At 40.7% G+C, this 23,007-nt stretch overlaps 1 protein-coding gene across 8 annotated transcripts; it reads right to left on the reverse strand.

Annotated features, from left to right (window-relative positions):
- Nucleotides 1-4,927: 4,927 nt before the first annotated feature.
- On the reverse strand, nucleotides 4,928-22,420 carry SCML1 (Scm polycomb group protein like 1). Of its 8 annotated transcripts, none has more exons than XM_009197273.3 (8): nucleotides 22,148-22,420; nucleotides 15,605-15,753; nucleotides 14,288-14,371; nucleotides 13,722-13,802; nucleotides 10,420-10,524; nucleotides 9,522-10,035; nucleotides 7,966-8,117; nucleotides 4,928-6,678 (listed from the first exon to the last, which is right to left on the reverse strand). In XM_009197273.3, exons 2-8 carry the CDS (start codon nucleotides 15,635-15,637, stop codon nucleotides 6,544-6,546), a joined length of 1,104 nt encoding a protein of 367 aa, XP_009195537.1. In that variant the 5' UTR covers nucleotides 15,638-15,753; nucleotides 22,148-22,420; the 3' UTR covers nucleotides 4,928-6,543. The 8 variants fall into 8 exon arrangements, with proteins under 8 accessions (XP_009195537.1, XP_009195536.1, XP_003917510.1 ...); XM_009197272.4 differs by having other exon boundaries at nucleotides 13,722-13,805; nucleotides 22,148-22,417; XM_003917461.4 differs by having other exon boundaries at nucleotides 9,636-10,035; nucleotides 22,148-22,416.
- Nucleotides 22,421-23,007: the final 587 nt, after the last annotated feature.

The raw sequence follows: 23,007 nt of genomic DNA on the forward strand, positions 1-23,007 counted from the left end.
TGAATGGGAAGAAATATTCTTTGCAGGGAAGAGTTGATTGCTGGGAACAATAATCTAAGCAGCCATAAGTTTAAGTGACGTAAAGATAATATATCAGGGAAGGAGGCTAAGGGGAGCCAGGTGTGTGAGTGTCATGGGGTTAGAGGGGTGCCACAGAGAAACTGACAAACTTACAGGAGGAATAAACAGGTGATGTTCTGACGTTAGGATCGTGATGTATAGTGGAGACTGCTGGCTAGTTACCAAAAACCCATTTCCTCATCTTCCTGGGTACACAGACTTTTCCTGGCCACTGTTAACAGTGAGGTGTGGCCATGTGACTGAGGTCCAGCCCATGGAGTGAGAACAGAAGTGATATGTGCCCTGCCACCAGGAGTCCAAGGACCCCAAGGTCCTAGGGATGGTGGAGCCACAGACGGAAGGAGCCTGGGTCCCCAAATCACCATCCGGCAGAAGGACATCTACTTCGGATCGTGAGCAAGTAAGCTGGAGTGCAATGGTGCGATCTCGGCTCACTACAACCTCCGCCTGCCGGGTTCAAGTGATTCTCCTGCCTCAGCCTCCCAAGTAGCTGGGACTAGAGGTGTGCACCACCACGCCTCGTTAATTTTTGTATTTTAGTACAGACCAGGTTTCACCATGTTGGGCAGGCTGCTCTCGAACTCCTGATCTCAAGTGATCTGTCCATCTTGGCCTCCCAAAGTGCTGGGATTACAGGAATGAGCCACCGCGCCTGGCCAAAACCAGGGATTTTATGGTCTTTGGAAACCCACTGGTAGTGACTTCATAGCGACGTCGTTTACGGTGATGTTGACCTAGGTGGACTCTTCTGGGAGAGAGACTTCCCAACATGGAGAACGGTGTATATTGGCAAATATGAGTCATGAGGGGCTTCTTCAGGTGTATGGAAGAGAACTGTATATGGGGGAAAAAGAATGAAAAAGGAACTGAATCCCTTTGTCTGAAAAGCAAACACAATTAGAGAGGTAATAACTGGAATAATCAACTGAGAGAGTGCTAACAACTTTGAAACCACCAGCCCTTGTACTTGGAGGAATTCCCCAGAATATCCTAGAGGTAGAGGCCCCTTTGGAGAGGGCAGAGTGTGGAGAGCATGGGTGAAGGGATGAGGGTCTTCCCTTTCTGACCATCGCTTCCTCCAGGAAAGCAGATCAGATTCCACCATACACTGATGAGTTTCAGAAACACCTGTCATTTCATTCAACAGAATGGCAGACCTGCCACCCTGCCATTTATCTGGATTTGTGTCTTCAAGTCTTCCTGTTTTCTACATGCCTCCCAATTATTTACTGACAAAGGAATGAGTTGATCCTTTGCCCTGTTTTGTTTTTCATCTATTACTTCAACCTCGTTTCCTTTTCAACTATAATAGGAAGAACAGGTGCTTCTCAGTTGTAGGTGGCTTGGTTGTCTTTGGCTAATATTAAGAAACCTCAAGCAAGAAGTCTAAATATTGATCATTAATTTACTAAAATCCTCTGTATATTGAATGTTTCTTGACTTCAGACATCTCTGAAAAGTATAGAGAAATTTGTCTTCATATTCTGCATACTTAAACTTTTTATTATGGAAAATTTCAAACATGCATGACAGTAGAGAGATTTGTGTAATGGATTCCCATGTATGTGTCACTGGCCACAACAAATACCAACATAAGGCCAACCCTGTTTCATCTGCATCTCCTTCCCCATTGAATTATGTCAAAGCAATCCCAGATATCGTCTCATTTAATATGTAAAGTTTTTATAAGATACTTATTTCCAAGAGATAGGGGCATCATCTTTTCAAAATATAATTATAATACCAATTAGCACCATTGTTAGAAATGAATAGCAACTCTTCAGTATCATCTAATATCCACTGGGTATTCACCTTTCCCTGGATTGTCTCATGTATGCATTTTTCCTGTTGTTTTCTTTTAATCAGCATCTAAACGAAGTCTGTGCATTTACATGCCTTGCTAAATATGATGACTTCATCCTAGTACTAGTTAATACCTAAAGACAAAATACACACTTGTGGTAAGGCTTTTTACTTACGACAATGGATATAATTTCACATTTCAAAGTCTCCTTGGTAATTGTGAATTTGGGGCAGCTCTGATTAGATTGCTTTTGTTTTAATTTGTATTAGTCTTCAATTCAATTAGTGCAGTTTCTTTGCATTAAGCTTTTAAAGACACCTGTTCAGCTTCTGAGAGCTAATATTTTATATGTCTTAAGCCACCCATCTTTTCACATGTTAACATCTATGAAATCAGTTTGCATTTTATAATCAATGGTGATAGTTTAATAGGTAGCATTTTCCTTTACTCTTTATTAAACAGTGGTGCATCTTACAATCAAAGAGGTCTTAGATTTGATGAAATATACTAGTTTATTTAAACTAGGTAATATAAAGGGCCCTTTCTATGGAAGTTTTACTCTTCTTTCTGAACAGTGGGCCACCTTTACAAGACAGATATGCCGAAGAAGGTAGACAAGTCCAGGTCTGGTCAGAAACATATGAGCCATTCTGAATCTTCAGAATGGAAATGGTTTAATACAGAATCAGAAGCTTATATGGCTCGTGGAAGGCAGGGGCTAAGGTGAGGAAGTTTCTAGAATCCAGGAGTGCAAGAGTCACAGGGAAGCTCCCCGGCCCCCAGTGGTCTCACCTGCCTGCACGACTGAAGTGGGTGAGTCTCAAGGTGATATCCAGAGGCTGCTGGCAAACCCCACATCTGCCTCCTGTTGATGCTTGAAAGCCTGTCCTGTGCAGCCACCAGAAGGAAGTGGTTTCTCCTCACCTCCCTCCTCCCCAAATCAGGGCACAGGGTCTCTTGGGGCAGAATCTTAAGAATCCACATCTACCGGCAAAGGAGTGTGGCAAGTGTCACATCCAGGCTTTATGCCTCTAAGGACAGGGAGGAACCAAGAAGGGCTGGGATGGTGGCAAGTACCAACAATGTTCAGCACTTTAGAACACATCAGTGAATCCGTACGTTAACTGCAGAAAAGCTTAATCTTTTTCCTCTTACGTGGATATAAAAGGAAGTTGTAAGATATGTGTCCTGCTCCCAACGGACTGATTTCTGCCCCTGTGGAATATGTGCACCCACCCCACCCCTGACGTCAGTGGACTTGAGCCTCTGAAGCCAGCCAAAGCCAGGTGGAGGAGTGAGGCTAAAGGAGGAGCAGGGCTTGGCAAGGCCAAAACCCTGCCCTGGCCGCCCCATTGTCCCTGAGGGATTATTTCCACAAATGCATATGCTTAAGTGCTTCAGTTCCATGGCAGGAGAACAGGACACAGAATTACTGATGCATGAGGACACGTCACTTATGGGCACTTGGCACTGACTCATATGCTCTGTCATAAGTGCCCTGACGTTCTCCTTTTCATGAACGTTGGTTTGTCCGTTATGTTCTAGGCAGCTCAAGGAGAGGAGCTAGGTCCCTTATTTCTTAAAGATCTCCCCTCAATGCTGATAGTATCCCTAAAGCCAGAAAGGTGATCCCATAACAAGAGAGTTGCCTCTATTAGAGCAGGGGGAGTGGCCAAGCTCAATTTGAGCATGTGCTAACTATAGAGCGTGGCTCTTAAGGTTTAGTGGCATCAACCTGCTGACAAAATAGGGCAAACAGCCAGAAGAGAGGAAGAACTGTCTGCCACACATTCCAATGGTGGGCTCTCGCTTGCACATCTTCTCAAACCTAAAGCTCTCCCACATTGCCTGGATCAGCCTCAGGGGACTTTGTGTGCAAGCCCCAGCATCAAGCTATAGCCCCAGAAATTTTAACCTACTTCATGTACTCAACCAACTGCGAGGACAATCCCTTCTGCAGCTTGAAAAAGCAGTGCTTTTCCTCCCAATTACACTGTCACTACTCACAGTATTTACTTTTTACTTTTGAATGTTACAGAAGGGCATGGTGTTTCTATGCCTGCAGAGGGAGGCCTTGGTTTAAAAGTTTGGGAAATCCCACTCTAGAACATGTACTGTAAGACATTTCAACAATAAGAAATCACACAGACGAAAGACTAAAGCAAATGTTAGGTGTGCCCAGAAGGTCATAGAGCTCAAGATGCAGAATTCTGCAGGTTACAAAGCATCGAAGGATGGAATGAGAGGCAAAGCTAGAGGAAGATCATTTCAAGTCTGGAAAATTCACAGGAAGGGTAATATGGCATGATAGTCTATGGACTAAAAATTTATAAACCAGATAGGAGAAAAAAAGGAGCCATGAATTACTCAAGTCTCAGATCACTCAAATTGACACCCCCATTCCAGTCACTGAGCATCACCCCTGGAGCCTCAGTCAGGGCCCTGTTGTCTCCAGTGAATCACAGGACACGCTGCTGGTGAGCAAGAGCAGTGAGGATTTCTGGGTTCCTCAGCTGGAGCCGCAGCTCCTGGGGTCGGGGTAGGGGCCAAATAAGTGAGGCTATGCAAAACCCCAGTCCTCCAAGGGCATCCCACCGGGGCAGCTGGACCATCTGAAGGCAGAGGGCCAAGAGCAGGTGCATGCAGGAGGCGGCCTCTGGCCCCCAGTGGTAAAAGAGCAGCCGGAGTTGCCAGCCAGGCGTACCGGCTCAGATGGGATGAGACATCTCGGGGCATGGGCATTTTCTAGCACTCTCGCATCACTGATGATATCATAAATAACAAAGGCTCTGAGTACAGATACAGCTCATCGACTGAACTTCTTACAGCCCCCCCGGGATCTCACTGAAGACACCTATAAGAAATCAGCCCTTGGCTCTTAGACATCTGTTTAGCATTAGAATCTGGGCAGGTTTTAAAACTCAAGTATTTGGACATGGAAAGCCACAAGCTTACTAGAGTGGCTCTGTTTCAGTTCACACATTACAACAAATACACACATTAATGTAATACGGTGATGATAAATGAAATCACAGCTGAGGCTTTCAATGAACTATTGTGATTTAATTTTATTAATATTTTAAAATATGAAAACTGTAAAACATAGTATTTATGTAAACACCTGAGGACTGTTCAAGTGGGTACAGCATCTTCATACAAACAATTTGAAAGAAGACCAAGTTTAAGTAAGAATCTTTTGACATATAAGGAATAACATAGATGAAGCTATTCTTTAAATAGTTGCATTCATGTCTAAAGTACATCTGGCTTTCTAAAAAGAAAAGGTACATTCTTGCACCTGGTGAACATTTTCTTGACATTTATAACGAATAGCTAATGGTGATAGCACCAATTCTCATAGCTTATAAACCTTGTATTTGTTATACAATGTAATAACAAAGTTAAAAATTTATAACAAAATAATAGTGTTGAACATGTTTCCCTTGAAAGTTCTAACTTACAAAATAAAGTCCCCAAAGATTAGTCTGAATTAATGTATCATTCAAAGTGTAGCAGGATTAATGGCTCAGAATTAAGCAAATTAATTAGAAACATTGCATAGGACAGAGAACTTCCCTGTATGGAAACCAATCTACAGATTGTTTCTTGTCCTCTAAAAAGTAAGTTGAGAGGTACTAGTGATGGCAAATAATCCATTTACATTTTACAAAATAAAACATCTCACTAATATATGGCTCATCCCACCTCTGTGGCAATACAAAATGCCATTTTAAATTTTTTTAAAAAAGATTACTTGTGTGTATACTTTAGGTGAGAATAAAATATAAAATACTATCTATATAAAGAATAAACACATAAAATAAAGTTATGTCTTTTAAAAGTTTGGACAGAGGTATCTTCATAGAGAGATGCAAACAATGTAGTGTAGTTATATGTCCAAACTTAGCCAAAATATGAAAGTTTTAATATAATAGTTTGTTTGAAAAAAAGTAGTCAGACTTCATCCAAACCACCCTTGCGGTACAATATTTCTTGCATAAAATAACTATTCTGTCTATCTTATAGTTTATCTGAAAACTGTTAGGAGCACTTAATAAAAGTTTATGAGCTTATTTTTTTCTCTAAATCTGAATAAATAAAACATATAGAGAAATAATAGCAGAAAGGAAAAGAATTTATATGGCTATTCTCTTTCTGGAAACTGGTAGAACACTGCAACATCAGACAGATAAAATACTCCAGAAGGAGATATCTATGGGTATACCTTTAAATTCTCTTCTGGGGAATAATTCCCATAGATTCAATCATAGAAGTTGTCAACCCCTGATAATACCTCTCTTAGCTGTTTTGGTTCTCTGTATCGAGATGAACCAGAATCAAAGGTTTTTTTTGCTTTTTGGTTTTGTTTTTCTGTTGCTTGCATGAAATATATTTGTAAACAATATAATAAAAGTAATGTTTAAAGACCTATGAAAAATGAATTTCCTATTGGACTATTCTAATACTATCTAGCAGTTAAATGGTTTTTAAAGAAGTAGACTGGACTATAACATAGTTCTACAATTCTAGCTATAATATATTTTGAGTGATACTTTCTACAAAACAAAAATGACTAAAGGGCAGAAAAATGATTCTACACTAAGAAGGCATTGGTCCCTCTAGAAGTTGGCCCAATCTAAATTTGCACAAGGATTTTTTCAATTTTCATAGCATTTTCCTTGTTTAAGTCGGTCAATGTAGTAGCATAGCTTCACAGCCGTTCCCAGCTTCACCCCCAAGTGCTTCAGCAACACGTCGCTCGTGAGTAGGAGCAGAGCCTTCCCATCAATTTCCTGTGGAGAGAAGAAACAATGCTAATTAATAATGATTCCATATTTTCATCAGAATGGTTAGTTCTTTATGAGAACATGTAAAGCAAACTAGAGAGCAGCTCATTGCAGATGTATATTCTTTGAATACGCATCTACTTTATGAAAACTATTAAAAATATAACTTGTACAGTGAAGCACCATTTGGTAATGTATAAACTCACTTCAAGTTCTACGAAAAAGGAAAATTTAACATAATATCTTAAAAAATAAACTGTGTCAAACTTAATTTTAAATATATACTGTACGTTGAATAAAATACTACACATTCATGACAAAATAGTAAAGACTATGAATAGTAAAAATGAATTTCAGATGTTCATTAGCTTTCTGAGAAGGGCTGGGAAGATGAGTATGTCAACATCAGTGCAAACTGTAAATGTCTATACAATGTTGTCTTTATGACGGATGCCAATTAGTTGTCTGAAGCTAATTAGATGCTAAAATTAATCACCAATTTTCTTACTATATTAAAAATCAGATATGTGGCTACTAATTTTGTTAGGACACACTGTGAAAATATCTGAATAAATAAAACATAGTCACAAAGCATCCTCCTAAAATTCCTTATCTTAATTGATCAACTTATGCTGTTAAAGCATGTAATTTGGTTTTATATGTTCCAATTTAAAAATAAAATTTTATTTACTCATTTAACACTATCTGAAAAGACCTGAAATCCCTTATAGTACGACCTTTGTTTGGCACCTTCTATACTTTTTCTACTAAGTAAAACTCAAAATTAAAGAAACTAGAACTTATAAAACTTCGGCCTAGGATATTACTTTGTGAATGGTCTGATAACAGCAAGAGGGTATTAGCATCACAAATCAATAATCGAGGCAAATGGAATCAGTTGTTGAATCACTGGTTATATAAAAAGACGGCCACCCTGTTATAGCTTGTGGTTACCCCCTCCTCCTTGTGGTCCTGGTGCCCAGCTGGGAGCAGATAGGGGGAGGATCCTTATATCTGTCATTACAAAGGTGAGGTACATCTGAGTGGCCATGCTGAATCATAATGTTTTGAGAGGCTGAGGCAGTTTGTATTTTAGGCACTGAGATACCCATTTAAAGAACAGACCATTAGCCTACCATTTAAGGCTAACCTTGGGCAAAATAAGCTTTCTCATATATGGAAAAATCAGCTAATAGGGTTCTCCCACCATTCACACAGTATCCAACTGAAAGACCTGCACAGAGGTCATTCAAAGGCATTACAGCAGGAAAACAGGATCACAAGATACATTACATGGCTTCTGAAGAGGTCGACAAGAGGGCATAATGCAAGAGGATCTGTTTGTTTTAGAAATAGGACCACTGCTTCCACCGACCAGGTTGAAGGGTGCTTAGTGATGCTTCCTTCCTCTATATAACGGTCATTTTCAAATGGTGAGCTTGTAACTTCAATGGGGGGGGGGGGGGGGGGAGAAAAAAAAAGACAAATTACACTTGACCTGATCATTGTCCTGAAAGAAGAGATGTTAGGTAGGGAGGAATGGTCTCTTTGTTGGGATCTTCTGTGACGTTCCTAGCAAGGAGTCAAGACTCCAACTGTAAAATCTAGTGAAAGCCTATATAAAGATGATGTGGGGATGCCTACACAAGAGTGTCCCATCTGACCTCCCCCAATAGCAAAAGCATGTTCAGAAGTTACATTAAAGTTTCAAAGATCACAAAACAGACTAAGCAAACCAAGTCTTCTTTGGCCATAGGCAAATATGGCAAAAGATCTGTCACTTGGGTAAAATTAGGTTAATCTAACCTAACCTATGACCCTCTTCAAGTATTTCAAGGAATTTCTCTCTTAATCTCTCTATCTAGATTAGGTTGATTTTACTAGCAAAATATAATGGAAATTCTCCACATTTACAGTTTTATAATTGCTTAAATTTGTTCCTTTTAATCAATGAATCTCAATAACAACCCCATTATCTTTAAGAGCCAAATTAGTACTTTTATCAAATCTTCCCCATGTATTCAATAAGGTTATTTTTAGTATCATTTTACTCTTTAGATTTCCTGTCTCTCATGGCTTAAGTGCTAATGTGCATTTTGAAGAAAACAAGATTATTTTCTGCTGAACTAGGTCAGAAGTAACTAACATTTTATTTAATTCCTCTTTCATGTTTAATTGCATAGTAATAGAGATTTTGGTCAAAAGTTTATATGTTAAAAAAATAACTGAGATAAACTAGTGCTCATACTTCAGGAAGTTTTAGCTATGCTCTACACTAAGTTGTGTTGAAATTTCTTTGTGTATTGACAAGTATCCTTTTACTCACCCAGAGTGTTAGACTCCCTAAAATTAGTGTGTGATGACTAAAGTGGGTTTTGTAATTAGTTAAGAAAATTTGTTTCTCCAACCAGGACTATCAACACAATTTGATCTTTTTGTGTGTGTGAATTAGCCAAAAACATACCCTTTCTTCACTACCATCTGGGCTCTTGCCATATCAGGAGTGTTTTTTATTTATCTAGGGAAAGCGTAAATAAAAATAGAAGATTTTAAAAAGCACAATGGGGCAGAGTTCTAGAAGTGCTACTCACCAGCTCTGTGACCTTGGGGATGGCGTAATAAATGTGCCAACACCATGGGGTCATTATAAGTGGAGAAGAGGCATGTCAGTTGACTGATGCAGTGCCTTGCACATAATATGCACTCAATAAATGTTAGTCATCATTCTGATTATCACCTAAAACCAGCCCTCAAAATAGGAAACAAACAGCTTCCACTAGTTTGCATCAAGGATGTTGATAAATACAGGTCAAAGAGTGCTACTTGTAAATATGGCATTTCAAACTCACCAAAACCAGAAGGGAAGCAGAGAGATGATCCAGTGTACCTATTCTCCATCAAAGCTGAGTAACTCATCATCTCAGGGGCATGTACCAAACTGGGCTCTCCCTGGGCCAGCATACCTGAAGGTTGTGCTGCAGAAGCATGGTCAGTCGAGTAAGTGTTGTAGATGCTGTTAGCCCCAGGGTTGCCAAGGCAGGGCCCTGAAGAAGAACCATGCATTGCACCATCAGATGCATAATACGGCTGATAATTATGCTCGGAGAAATCTGAGGGATGCACTGGACTCGGAGTGCGGCTGAGGATCGGGTCCTCCTCCGGCTCAGCTCGCTGGTATTCTTCCATGCGAAAGGATGGCCTTGGAAAGTTGCTCGGGGAATTATTCTCACGCCTTGACACTGGTAAAGTGGGGCTATAACTTTCAGGGTAGGAGAATGACTCGTGAACCTCATTTTTCTTCATTTTCTGGCGTTTCAGCTTTTTAGCAAGCTGGTAAGAATAATTTTTGTATCCGTATCGCTTCTGAAATCACACAAATACAGCATAAACCAATAGAGAGTAAAAAAGTAAATGAGTAGTAAATACATTAATACTTATTTTCCATGAAACATTGCTTTACGTTATTAAAAATAAATGCTCCCTTTTGATTATATAATTCTTCAATCCTACATTTTAATTGTATTTTACACATTATAATTACAAACATAAAAACACGCAGTGTCATAAGTCATCAAACCTAAACTTCAGTGTTCTCCCAGCAGAGTTTAGTCTCCATCTACTGCTACAAGTATAGATATGCCTTGCTAATCTCACACAGATACTGGTACTCTCTCACTTCTAGCTTATTGGCATCTTTACAAACCAGAGGTTTATCACAGTTGTAAAAATGTTTTTTATAACACTTACACGGTTTGTCCACAGGGATCTCGCACGGAAACGTTGGATTTTTGAAACCTTTCTACGAATCACATCAATCTTCTTATCCAGGTTTTGCATAGCATCATATATAACCTATTATAATACAATGTAGTTATATAATTGGTATACAATATATAATATAATTTCTATTTCAAAGAAAAGTAACGCAAAAATACCATTAAGCCAAATGTTAACTGCTAGACACAACAAAAGTTCTCAAGCCATCAGAAATGTCTTGCTCCTATTCAAGGCCTGGCTGTAGGTGACACAGAGCCAACAGGCTGAGCTCAGGAGCCCCAGCGTCCCCTCCCCTGCTCTATTCCATGTAGGCACTGAGGAAGCTCTAATGCTGGTGAATGAATGTTACACAATGCCTCTACGCCAGCACATTGATGATAAAGACTGCACATCAAGGAAGGTGCTATTTTAGGAAAGAAATCTGCTAAAAGAACAAAGACTCACTTTATGATATATATATGTAACATATATGTTCATATAGGTACAAATATGAAGTCTATATTATATACAGACAGTGAGTGTTCCATTCCAGAAAGAACACCGAACCAAATATAACAGATGTGACTTTTGGCTTCAAAGTATTTTTAAATCATGCAGTCAGCAATTAACCTTATAAAACTGTTAAGTGCACATCTCTTATGTGCCAATCGAGCACATAGGAGACTGATAAAAATCTGAGAATTCTTCTTGAAATACACAGAAACTTTCGGCAAAGAAAAATACACTTAACAAAGGGCCAGAAACATTTCCTCATTCATTCATTCATTCACTCATTCAACTAAACCTTTATTGATGGCCTACCACCTGGCAGAACTACTTTGCTAGGTATTGAGAACATGAACCGAAAAAAAAGCTCCTGGCCGGGTGCAGTGGCTTATGCCTGTAATCCCAGCACTTTGGGAGGCTAAGGCAGGCGAATTGCTTGAGCTCAGGAATTGGAGACAAGCCTAGGCAACATGGTGAAACCCCTGTCTCTACCAAAAATACAAAAAATTAGCCAAGCGTGGTGGTGCATGCCCGTAGTCCATGCTATTAGGAAGGCTGAGGTGGGAGAATCACCTGAGCTTGGGAAGTTGCGGCTGCAGTGAGCCATGACTGCACCACTGTACTCCAGCCTGTCCTAGAGGAACTACCATCTCAGCTGGGAGAGAGACAAGTAAAAAGAGGATTCCAGTAGACAAAGTAATAAACAGCCTGGAACAGTGGTTTGCAAAGTGTGGTCCATGGACCAGTAGCATCAACATCACCTGTAAGCTCATTAGAAATGCCAAATGCCAGGTTGTACCCCAGACCTATGGAACCTGGAACTCTGAGAGTGGGGGCAGTGGTCTATGTTTTCACAAGCCCCCCATGTGATTCTGATGTCCCTAGTGAGAACCACTGGGCTGCAGCACTGAGGTAAACAGTACAGGCTCTCGGGGAACACGGTTGGGGTCAAATACTAGAGTCCAGCCACTTATTGGCTGTGTGACCCTGGGCAAGTTACTTAACCTCTCTGTGCTTCGATGCCCTCATGTAGGGAATCAGGATGAAAATCTCTCTCAGGGTTCTCTCAAGGATGAGAACCTTGCTATAGTATTAGGTTAATACTAACAGTAACAGCACTACAGTCCAACAGTGCTTAGTGGTCTCTTAATGTTACTATTGTGATTACCAGTGGTGTGACACAGGCTGGAACAGGAAGCTAAGTGTGCACAGAAAAGCAGTCCTAACCCACGCTGCAGTCATGGAGACCTTTTCAGAGGAGGTAAGATCTGAAGTGAGAATTAAAACATGAGAAGGCCCTCGCCAGGTGAGGATGCATGGAAGGGCTTACAGCATAGAAGGAACAGCAGCTTCATAAATACCCAGAGAGAAAAACAGGAAGCCAGGTGTGGAGACAGCGAGTATGAATGACATTCCAGGAGCGGGGCTGTCACGGGAAGGAGAGAGTGAGGATGACAGGAAAGGAGGGATGGGAAGCAAGAGAAGCGGCTTCTCCAAGATGTGGGAGAACTTGTAGAGGGGAAGGAGGGACAGGGACTGGAGCCAGAGGAGAGAGAGAGGGACGCCTGATGCGATGCGGGGCAGCTCTGAGTGTGGGGGAGGGGACTAGATGCAGAAAGCAGCAAGGGCATCAGCCCTGGTCACTAGAATGGTCAAGAAGGGGTCAGAAGAAGGGCGGGGATGAGGGCAGTTGGTTGGCTGTGGGTACAGTTATGAGGACTTGGAGGAGAGGACTGCCCCAGGTGCTCCACTATCTCCAGGAGTGAAAGGCAGGACTAGGGAGCTGAGGTATGCAGGGGATGGCCAGGTCTTCCTCTGCTCTCAGCCTAAGCAGGATGGAGATGGACCCAAGAGGGAACTGGGATGGAAGAACAAGGCAGACTGGAGCACCACCTCTGTGATCTAGAATGGGTAGGGGAAGAAAGAGCCAGGCCCTTGGCAGCAATGGAGAGGGGCCCTTGGGGCCATTTCAGGCTGACCATGGCCCTGGGCACCTCCCCCTACAGATGCTACCTCCCACCTCAGCGTGCAGGCTTGCCAAGGGGGACCCTGACCTAGCAGTGCATGGGGAGGCAGGCTAGGGAGAACCTGCTCCCTCCCTTCCCAGCTCGCCTCTGCACCCACTTCCCCCCAAGACTGCATGTGTCCCTTGGAAGCACTCCACTTCTGTTCTCCCCCATGATCATGATAAACACCCAAACAATCTTACTTTCCAAAGTATGTTAGCTCATTCCATTCAAGAAACCTTATATATGGTAAGAAACATTATTTTTAAATATGTATAAACCTTCATTACCTCTGGGGTATGCAACTCACAAAATTCCCAGTAATCACATCTCTACCAACATGGTGTTTCTTACAACAACCCCTCAAAACTAACTTAGGTATGTTTCTTTACAAAACCTTGATGGGTTGCCATTTTGTTTCCATTGAGACATCTTGATGTGCAGTTAGGCACATACTAAATTTCACCCAAATCAGTCAATTTCCTTTAAGGATTTTGTAGGGGAAACTAATTCATTACTGAGCAATGTAGATGAAAGAGACATAACCACATTTGGTTGGTAATGGGATTTTTAAAAAGCTATAAAATCTACATGTTGCTATTCAGGAGATGCAGTTCTAACTAGAAATTGTTTTTAAAAAATCATCACAATGGGGTGATAATCATAAATAATTTGATAGGCAAAATTTCAATTAATTGTACACTTTCCCTTTATGTGAGATAAAGAGAATTTTTGCTTAACATTTTAGAAAGCTACATTGAAGAGACAGAACTTCCATACCTGGCAATGGATAAGGACATCATTAACTGTCTTCTGTTGCTCTTCAGTATTACAGGATGCATCAGATACAGTATTCGGTTCCTGCTAATATTTTAAAAGTAGTTAATGATTTATTTCTGTAACAGCCAAACTGAACACCGGGGGCAGGGGGGGAACTATATTTATTTATTTAAACTGTTTTTATTTATCACCAACTTTTCAAGGGGTTTCAGAAGTCTTAAAAAAATCAGAGATTTTTAAAATTCACATTAATATGACAATGAAAATAACTGACAATTGAGGAAGGGGGCAAGAAAAGAATTTATTATATCAGAAGAACCCAGGTTTAGAGTTTTATACTGAAAGTAAGTACAAAACTGCTCTTAATTTTCTACTATATAAGAAAAAGGGGAAAGTAAATTGGTTAAGTGCTCATTCTCTGATGAAAGAAAGCATACAAATTCAGGGGAGAGAGATTTTCTTGAGTGTGAGTTTATGGGAACTCCATAGTATATGAGGAATTTACATCTTTTCCTTTAAAACAGCAAATGTTAATATATTTGGCAATTAGCAATTAATATACTTACTTTATTGACAAAATCAGGTTTTGTTTCATATGCATAAAGAATAGTGTCGTCATCTTCATCATAAGTAGGTATTCTTGTTTTTACCTGAGGAAGATTTATCAACAAATTAAAAGGAAAGATGAAAGACAGAACTAAAAGAAAAGTTGAGGGTTTAAATTTCACTTTCAAGAGGTTACAAAGGCCTATTTCTGATATCAAAGGACCTTTGCTCATTGTAAATACTATGACTACGTGAAAAGATGTATTTGCAGAACTGTGTTCTCATTAACCCAACTACACTTAAGACAACAGTTTTCACTGAGCTTAACCCTTTATATGCTTCATGGTAGAAAGACTAGTCCTTTAGCACCAGAACTACTTTAAAAGCAAGTATTTCTAACCATGAACAAAGAAATAAATGTTACATGGTTTTTGATTTCTAAATAACCCAACAGTGCCCCTCTGTGGACAAGATAGAAAATATTTGAGCACCTGCTTTTCTTGATAAATTAATCTCTAAAGTACCTTAAAACTTCAAAAAATAAGGCAGGGTATAAATAAGTAAGGAGTAAATAACCATTACATTTCAGTATAATAACTCTTCATTCTAAGAATGAATTATGAACTATGGGAATAATTTTATAACAAATATACTTGGTAGTTATGTATGTTTTTGTTTCAAAATACATGATAGAAATCACAAAAACATATGGAATTGGGTTACAGTTTAGTACTTTTAAAAATATACTATCTTACCCTTGTATAGTGCCTTACGCTTTTCAAAGTGCTTTTACATAGTTATGTCAGAGAAAAATGACTCTTGGTAGGCAGTTAACATTATCTCCAAAGATTTTTGAAAAACATTAGGACTGATAGTAGTTAAGAGAATTGCCTAGACTACTTAGGTGGCATTAATATCTATGTGCTTATGTAACAAAAAAAAGATGTTTTCTGTTAAGCCATATTATTTATAGTTTAATAATCTACATACTGATTCAACTTGAAGGATTAAGAAAGACAGAAGAATATAACAGAAATGTAAAAACAGCACAACCACTTTGAAAAACTGTATGGCAGATTCTCACAGAGTTAAATTTACATGAACTCCATGACCTAGTAATTCAACTTCTGTCTGTTCACCCAAAAGGAACATAAGTGTGTGTTCACAAAGAAACTTGTACACAAATTGTCACAAGAACTTTATATATTACTGTTAAAATACATAACAAAAATTTACTTACGATCTATGCATTTCACTGTATAAAATTAAATTAAATTTAGAATAGAAGTATAGCACAATAAAAAGAACAAAGACAGATTTTCAATTTGAATACAAACCACATCGATTTCACTGGAGCTGCTAGACATCATTTTTGTGCAACAGGAGAAACTCCACTTCCTCTGAGTTGGACCTAATTATTTTTAAACTTGCTGGAGGGTTTATTTGTGATACTGCTTAGTCACCTAAGAGTGGTAAACCTCTACTCCTGAAAAGCAACGCATAAAAAAGTTACTTCATACACTTACTACCTTAATAATATGGATATACTCTCAGAATGCTAACTCAAATAGAATTGGACTTTGGGTTGAATTTTAGAGAGTGACAAAACCAGAATTCTTCCATAGCCAATTTAGAATAAATCTTTTAAAACTGAAGGGCTATATTGCCCATGACTAGAAATAAGAATCAAATCAAACACAATTACAAACTGTGAAGTAACTGCTTAGTAACTTAAAGCCTACAGAGTAAATGCTGGAAACAAATGAACAAGAGAAGGGCAAACAAATGAACAAGCAAGGGCTAACTGCTTTTGTAAAGGAGCTCCAAAAGGCTCTTGACTAAGGAGAAAGCATTGCCTCCAAAATGTAAGCCAGGAGTCTATTCTGGATTGGGTCCCCACCACTATGTAGGCTGGGCAGACCAGGAGAGACACCACCTCCTCATCCACCAGGTTTCGAACACCAGTTGAGATGATCTCTAAGGTCCATTTCAACTTTCAAGTTAGGATTGCCTTATTAAATTTTATATTAAACCTAAATAAATGGATGTGAAAGGTAAGCCAAACAATCTAAAATTAGGAAGATTTGGTTATGGCTCTGAGCCACTTAACTATGGAACTAGAAAACATTGGCTGCAACAGTATCAGATTATATCTTGTACTAGAGATTTGCTTTGAATGTCTGCATCAGTTACTGGGAAGGGTACCTTAATGAAAGAGCTACCCCACTTTATTCTTCCTGAGCCAGAGCAGTAATGAGAGGCACAATTAAGGGATTCAGGTTTCATCTCTTTCCTGTTTCCCTTTCATTCTGTAGTGGAGATACTAATGACCATGAACCCAAAAGAGAGAAATAAAAAGGGGATAAAGAAGATGGGAGAGCTAACTCGAGTTAGATAAATGCAGACTAATGTTGCATAGAAGTATCAAGTTATAAAATACCTCTAATTGGAGCTGTAACTTCAATCAAATTTCACTTTTTAAACTATCTGAGTTTTCTGACCATAAAACTTATACAAGCTATCAGTAATTAAATTGTGGTATATTCATACAAAGGAACTTCACAACAATGAGAATAAACCAACTACTGCTGTACACAGCAAGGCCGAATCTCACAACCATAACCTTGAGTTTAAAAACAGCCAGACACAAAAGAGTACAGTATATGACTCAATTGATATTAAACTCAAAAACAGGCAAAACTAACCTGTGGTGGAAAGAGTCTTTCCAAACCAATACTTTTAGGTCTACTGTAGTTACTGTAATGACTTCTTGGTGTTCTATCTTGTAAATATGCCATGATTTATTAAACACAGCCCCCAATTCATAGATATTCAAGTTACTTTTAAAGTTTTGCTCTTATAAAGAACACTGCAGAACAGTCTTGCACCTGTGCAAGTAGTTCTATGGGATAAATTCCTAGAGGTAGAAACAATGAGTAGGTCTCCATGTTTGAAAATCCTCCTCTACTTCTTCCCACTAAGGAGGGCTGTTGGGGTCAACCAGATGTTCCAAAATAAACTAAGGTAGTATCCTGCTGGTCCTGCATGTAGTTTTAAAACCAGGACAGATAATAAATAGTACCAAATAGCTTCTTGGCATCAGATGACTAAGTGACTTTTCTCCTTAGATCTACTGATGCAACATATTAATACATTTCTTAATGTTCTTGGGGTGAGGGGTCCAGCTGACTATAAAGAACAACATTCAATTTGTTGGTGTTTTATTTAGAAATTGTTTGCATCTCTATTTCTAAGCTCTTACATTAGTGAGATGGTATATTTCTCACAATTAATGAATCAGTATTATATTGATACATTATTAACACTTGGTATCAAAATTTCTCTGCAAAATTAGCTGGGAAGGCTTTCACCTCTTTCTATACTCTAAAAAAGTTTACATCACACCAGAATTTTTGTGCTCTAAAGGGTTGAATTTATTTAAAAAAACTCTCTGGGTCCAGTTTTTATAACATTTTCTAAGTTCCTCCATGGTTGATGATCTAGTCAAATTATCCTATTTTTTCTTGAGTGTTTTGACAAATTATTTTTATCCAGAAGGATAATCATTTCATCATAATTACAGAATTTTTAGCAAAGCCACAGTTTTAAATTTTTATTTCTAATTTAATTTGTACTTTCTTTTGATTCTTTCATTAGGTATTCTATCTTGCTAAATTACTGACAACCCTGTGGGATAGGTTCTATTACTGTCCCCATTTTCCTTATGAGGAAACTGAAGCAAAGAACGTTTATTAGAGGTGTCCAAGGGAGAGAATACAGTTATGGGTTCTTAGTTTGTTTCTGGTTGGGCCAGTAAAGCCCCTTCCTCATCCCTCTTTTCCACTTATCCCTAGAGACAGAAACTAAAAAGCATAGCTTCAGGCTGCCAAAAGCCTAAAACAAAACAGAACAACAACAATGACAACAACAATAAAATAAGGCGGGTTGGACAAGCTTGATTTAAGTAATTTACCCAGGTCCCATAGCTAGTAAATGGTGCAGTCTACCACCACACTCTATGCACTTTACTTCATTATTAAAATCGCCTGGAATACCTTTGCTATCAATAACACAGTAAAATTCATACTCTCACCATGGCCTGCAAGGTCCTTCCATAATCAGGACCCCGCCCACTGCACAGAGGTCACTTCTTACCACTTGCCCCTTTACTCTAAGCCAGGGGTCCCCAACCCCCGGGCAACCGCCTGGTACTGGTCCTTGGCCTGTCAGGAGCACAGCAGGAGCTAGGAAGGATTATCGCCTAAGCTCCGCCTCCTATCAGATGAGCTGCAGTATTAGATTCTCACAGGAGCATGAACCCTATTGTGAACAGCACATGGGAGGGATCTAGGCTGTACTCTCCTTAAGAAACAGTTTCATTAGGAAACCATACCCTGCTAGCACTCCTTCGTCCCTGCATCTGTGGAAAAATTGTCTTCTACAAAACCAAAACCGGTTCCTGGTGCCAAAAAGGTTAGGGAGGGCAGCTCTAAGCCTAAAATATTTACTATGTAGCCTGTTTCAGGCAAGTTTGCAGACAATGGTTACAAGCTCTTACATCCAGAGAACAGAGAACTCCCTAGACACAGGAGCACTGTGCAGTGAGTCCACCACTGGACTCCCAACATGTTTACATCTCTGGTACATATACAAATCAACACCAATCTTGCACTCTTTGAGCTTCTCACTCCTGTTATGCCCTCCGCCATAATACCCTGTTGTATCTCCGCCTAGGAGAACTTATTCAACTTCAAGGCTTAACTCAAGTTTCACCTCCAAAAAGCAAGGGCACCATGCCAATGATCATCCCATGTGGATGTGACATGACTTTCCCTGAACTACAAGAACACTCACACTTTAATACTTCTACGGCAACTGTCACACATATCTGGTTACGTGAGAGGCAGCATCAAGCAGCATTAAGACCTGAGGCTTGTGGTCAGAATACCTGGGTTTGGGTCCCACCTCCTCCACATACTAGCTGTGTAAATAAGTTGAACAACTTACTTAAATCCTCTGTGCTTTTTTTTGTCTGTAAAATGGGAATGATAATAGCACATACCTCATGGAATTGTGAGGATTAAATGAATTAATACATGTCAAGTGCTTAGAGTAATGCATGGCAAAGACAGCAAAGGCTTTTGAGTATTGACCACATCTATCCAACAGAACCATGTCTCAAGGAGCACATAGACAACAAGCCTGGGTCATAACATGTAATTTTTATTCACATTGCACCTGAAATGAATTGTTGTCTTTTAGGTACCAGGGCATGATGCAAGGAGCTGGGCTATAGTTATAAACACTTGAATCCAAGTCCAAATTGCCAAATTTGCCATTTCACTTTAGGCAAATATTTCACCTCTCTGTGCCTCAAATTTTCTAACCGGTAAAGTTGTAATAATATCTACTTCACGGGGCTATTTAGGCCAAAAATACAGTTAAACTCTCAGCATCATGCCTGGTTCACAGTAGACACACCACAAATTTTAATTCCTTTTCACTTCCTCCCTTAAGGTAAACAATTACACTTTACGACATTTTCTTAGAGTCTAACCATGACTAGAATGTGCAAAATTAATTTCATTTTTAAATCTCAAATCCCACAAAATGAGTTTACTTAAAATGAAACTCACTTATATTTACCACAGAAGTCTACACTCTTTGTTTTCTTTTCTTTTTTTTCTTTTTTTGAGACAGAGTCTTACTCTGTCACCCAGGCTGGAGTGCAGGGGCATGATCTCGGCTTACTGCAACCTCTGCCTCCTGGGTTAAAGCAATTCTCCTCCCTCAGCCTCCTGAGTAGCTAGCGTAACAGGCGTGCGCCACCATGCCCAGTTAATTTTTGCACTTTTAGTAGAGACTGGGTTTCACCATGTTGGCCAGACTGGTCCTGAACTTCTGACCTCAAGTGATCTGCCCGCCTTGTCCTCCCAAAGTGCTGGGATTATAGGCGTGAGCCACCGTGCCTGGCCAACTCTTGATAACACCATAAATTTAAGTTCTTTTTCACTTTTTCCCACAAGATAAATTACAGCTTTACAACATTTTCTCAGAGCCCAACCATGACTAGATTGTGCAAAATTAATTTCACTTTTAAATCTCAAATTCCACAAAAATGAGCGTACCTAAAAGGAAACTCATTTATATTTACCCCGGAAATCTAAACTCTTGATAATACCACACATTTTAGTTCCTTCTCACTTCTTCCCACAAGATAATTTCAGCTTTACAACATTTTCTCAGAGCCCAACCATGACTACTACATTGTGCAAAATGAATTAATTTCACGTTTAAATCTCAAATCCTGTAAAAATGAGTTTACTTAAAATGAGACTCACTTGCATTTACCACAGAAATTTAAACTCTTGATTACACCATATACTTTAATTCCTTTTCACTTCTTTCCATAAGATAAATCACAGCTTTACAACATTTTCTCAGAGCCCAACCATGACTAGATTGTGCAAAATTAATTTCACTTTTAAATCTCAAATCCTGTAAAAATGAGATTACTTAAAATGAAACTCACTTGTATTTACCACAGAAATTTAAACTATTCATTACACCATACACTTTAGTTCCTTTTCACTTTGTCCCACAAGATTACAGCTTGACAACATTTTCTCAGAGCCCAAGGCTAGATTGTGCAAAATTAATTAATTTCACTTTCAAATCTCAAATCTCGCAAAATGAGCTTACTTAAAATGAAACTCACTTATGTTTACCACAGAAATCTAAACTCTTGATAACATAAGAACAAGAGGCCGTCTGCTTTTCTAAGAGACTTTTTTAGACATTAAAGACATTTTCAAAAGTCGTAAATATTCGCTCCAGAGGCTCAAGGCTTAATTCATTAATTCATCAGATAAGGCACAGCTCACAATGAAGCACCACTCACGCCGGGACCACTTTGAGAAACACACAGAAAAACGGGGCCAACTACAACAGCCAGACCGCTCCGTTTGTTTTAAGAACAATCACTTTCTAAATCTTCCTGCGAGACTCTCAAAGGCAGCCCTTCCATTGCCGCCAGAACCGTATCCCATCGCCCAGCACTTGCCGCAGGCCGGACAAGTGAGGCCCAAAAGGGCACCCAGCCCACGGCCCGCTTTAGAAAACACCGCGCTGCAAAGCTGCTGGGAAAATCGCTCTCTTTTAGTCAACCTGAAGCCACTTTGCCGCTCTTGGGGAAAGTCGGGGAGAGGAGGGAGGGACGCGATCCGCCACCAACCAAATCAGAGCCTTTCCTGTTAACGACCGTGCGGCAAGGGGGCCGGGGCCGGGCCCTCGCACACCTCGACGGCCTCCCCCGCTCCACAGGGACCCCGATATCGCAGGATCTCCCGACTCCCGCCTCTGCTCCCGACACCCTACGTTTTTCTCTTCTTTCTCATTTAAAATATTTACAATAAAACAGCGAAGCTGCACGGTCTCTAATCAAACGCGGTTACCATCAAAGCCTCAGACTCTGTCTCAACCGCAAAAGGTCTGACAGGAAATCAACTCCGGAGTTTGTCAATTCTTTAAACTCAAAGCTCTGTTAACAAAGTCTGGATCCTTCCTCGCTCCCCACCTGCCTCCCCTGACAGGAGAACGACTGTAAAAGGATCCTGTCATCCCCGAAAGTCAGCACCAAGCACTTCACAAATTGTCAAATCTCAAAAGCTCACACGCGCGGGCACTCCGGAAAGGCTGTGGGGACCACCCAAAGCAGCCCCCTCCACACCGCGGCTGAAATTTGAGGCTGCGAAGTGCAAAACTCGCTCTTCCCCGCAAAGCAAACCCTTTCTCCTCAGGAGAGCCCCAGCCCCTAAGCCAAATCGTGTATTCTCGTGACAGGAAAGCTCAAGGTGAGGAAAAAGTACGACTGGACAGACCTATTTTAGCGACAGAGCCTGTCACGCCGGCCTCCGGAGGTCGCGGTAAAACTGCTCGCAGTAGTCCTGCCTCCCCGATGGGCGACAGCTGTGACCGTTAGGCCGCTCGACGCTTCGGAAAGGCCCTGGCGCCGGAAACCTGGTCACACGTACGAGAGACCAGTGATGCCTTGACCCCCGAGCGGATCAGAGAGCTCCCGCGACGCCGACTTCCCACACTAGCGGTGAAGGGGGGCGGGACTACCCGCTGACCAATCGGCGTCTGGCCACTGACAGGCGTCGCCTTTGATCGGCCAATCCGCGGGCGCTCTCCCAGCCCTTGGGTGAGGGCGGGAATTTGCTAAGGAGTGGGCTGTGGGGCGGGGCCGAGGGCGGGAATTTGCTGAGGAGATGGCTGTGGGGCGGGGCCTCTTACCTCAGGTTTTTCTTCGTAAGACCCGCAGGATTGAAAATGGAGGTTAGACCTTTCAGACACTCGCGAGCCTCTCGCGCTGAGAGTGGTTTCTGCGGCTGCGCAGGAGGCTGGCGCGCATGCGCAACCCTTCCAGTGGTGGTGGTGTTAGGGACGTGGTGTCCCCACTTCGTTGTTGGGGTGTCCGAAGCTTTTTTTTTTTTTAATGTGATCCCGTCCCTCCCCCACGCCCTGTGACGCACCAGAGACGTCGACGTAAACTGGGTTTCCTGGACGCACGCCCGTGATTGACTTGGAATGAGGAGAGGGGCGGGGTCTTAGCAGTTGCCCGAGCCGGGTCTGGGAGGAAGGGCGAGGGAGGCGGAGGAGGGGACAAGATAATTCCAGTCTCCAACACCCAGAAGTTGTACTGGGGAACTAACACAGACCTTGAAGGCAGATTTACTGG

This window comes from Papio anubis, chromosome X (genome assembly GCF_008728515.1).
Source record: "Papio anubis isolate 15944 chromosome X, Panubis1.0, whole genome shotgun sequence".
Lineage (NCBI taxonomy): Eukaryota > Metazoa > Chordata > Mammalia > Primates > Cercopithecidae > Papio > Papio anubis.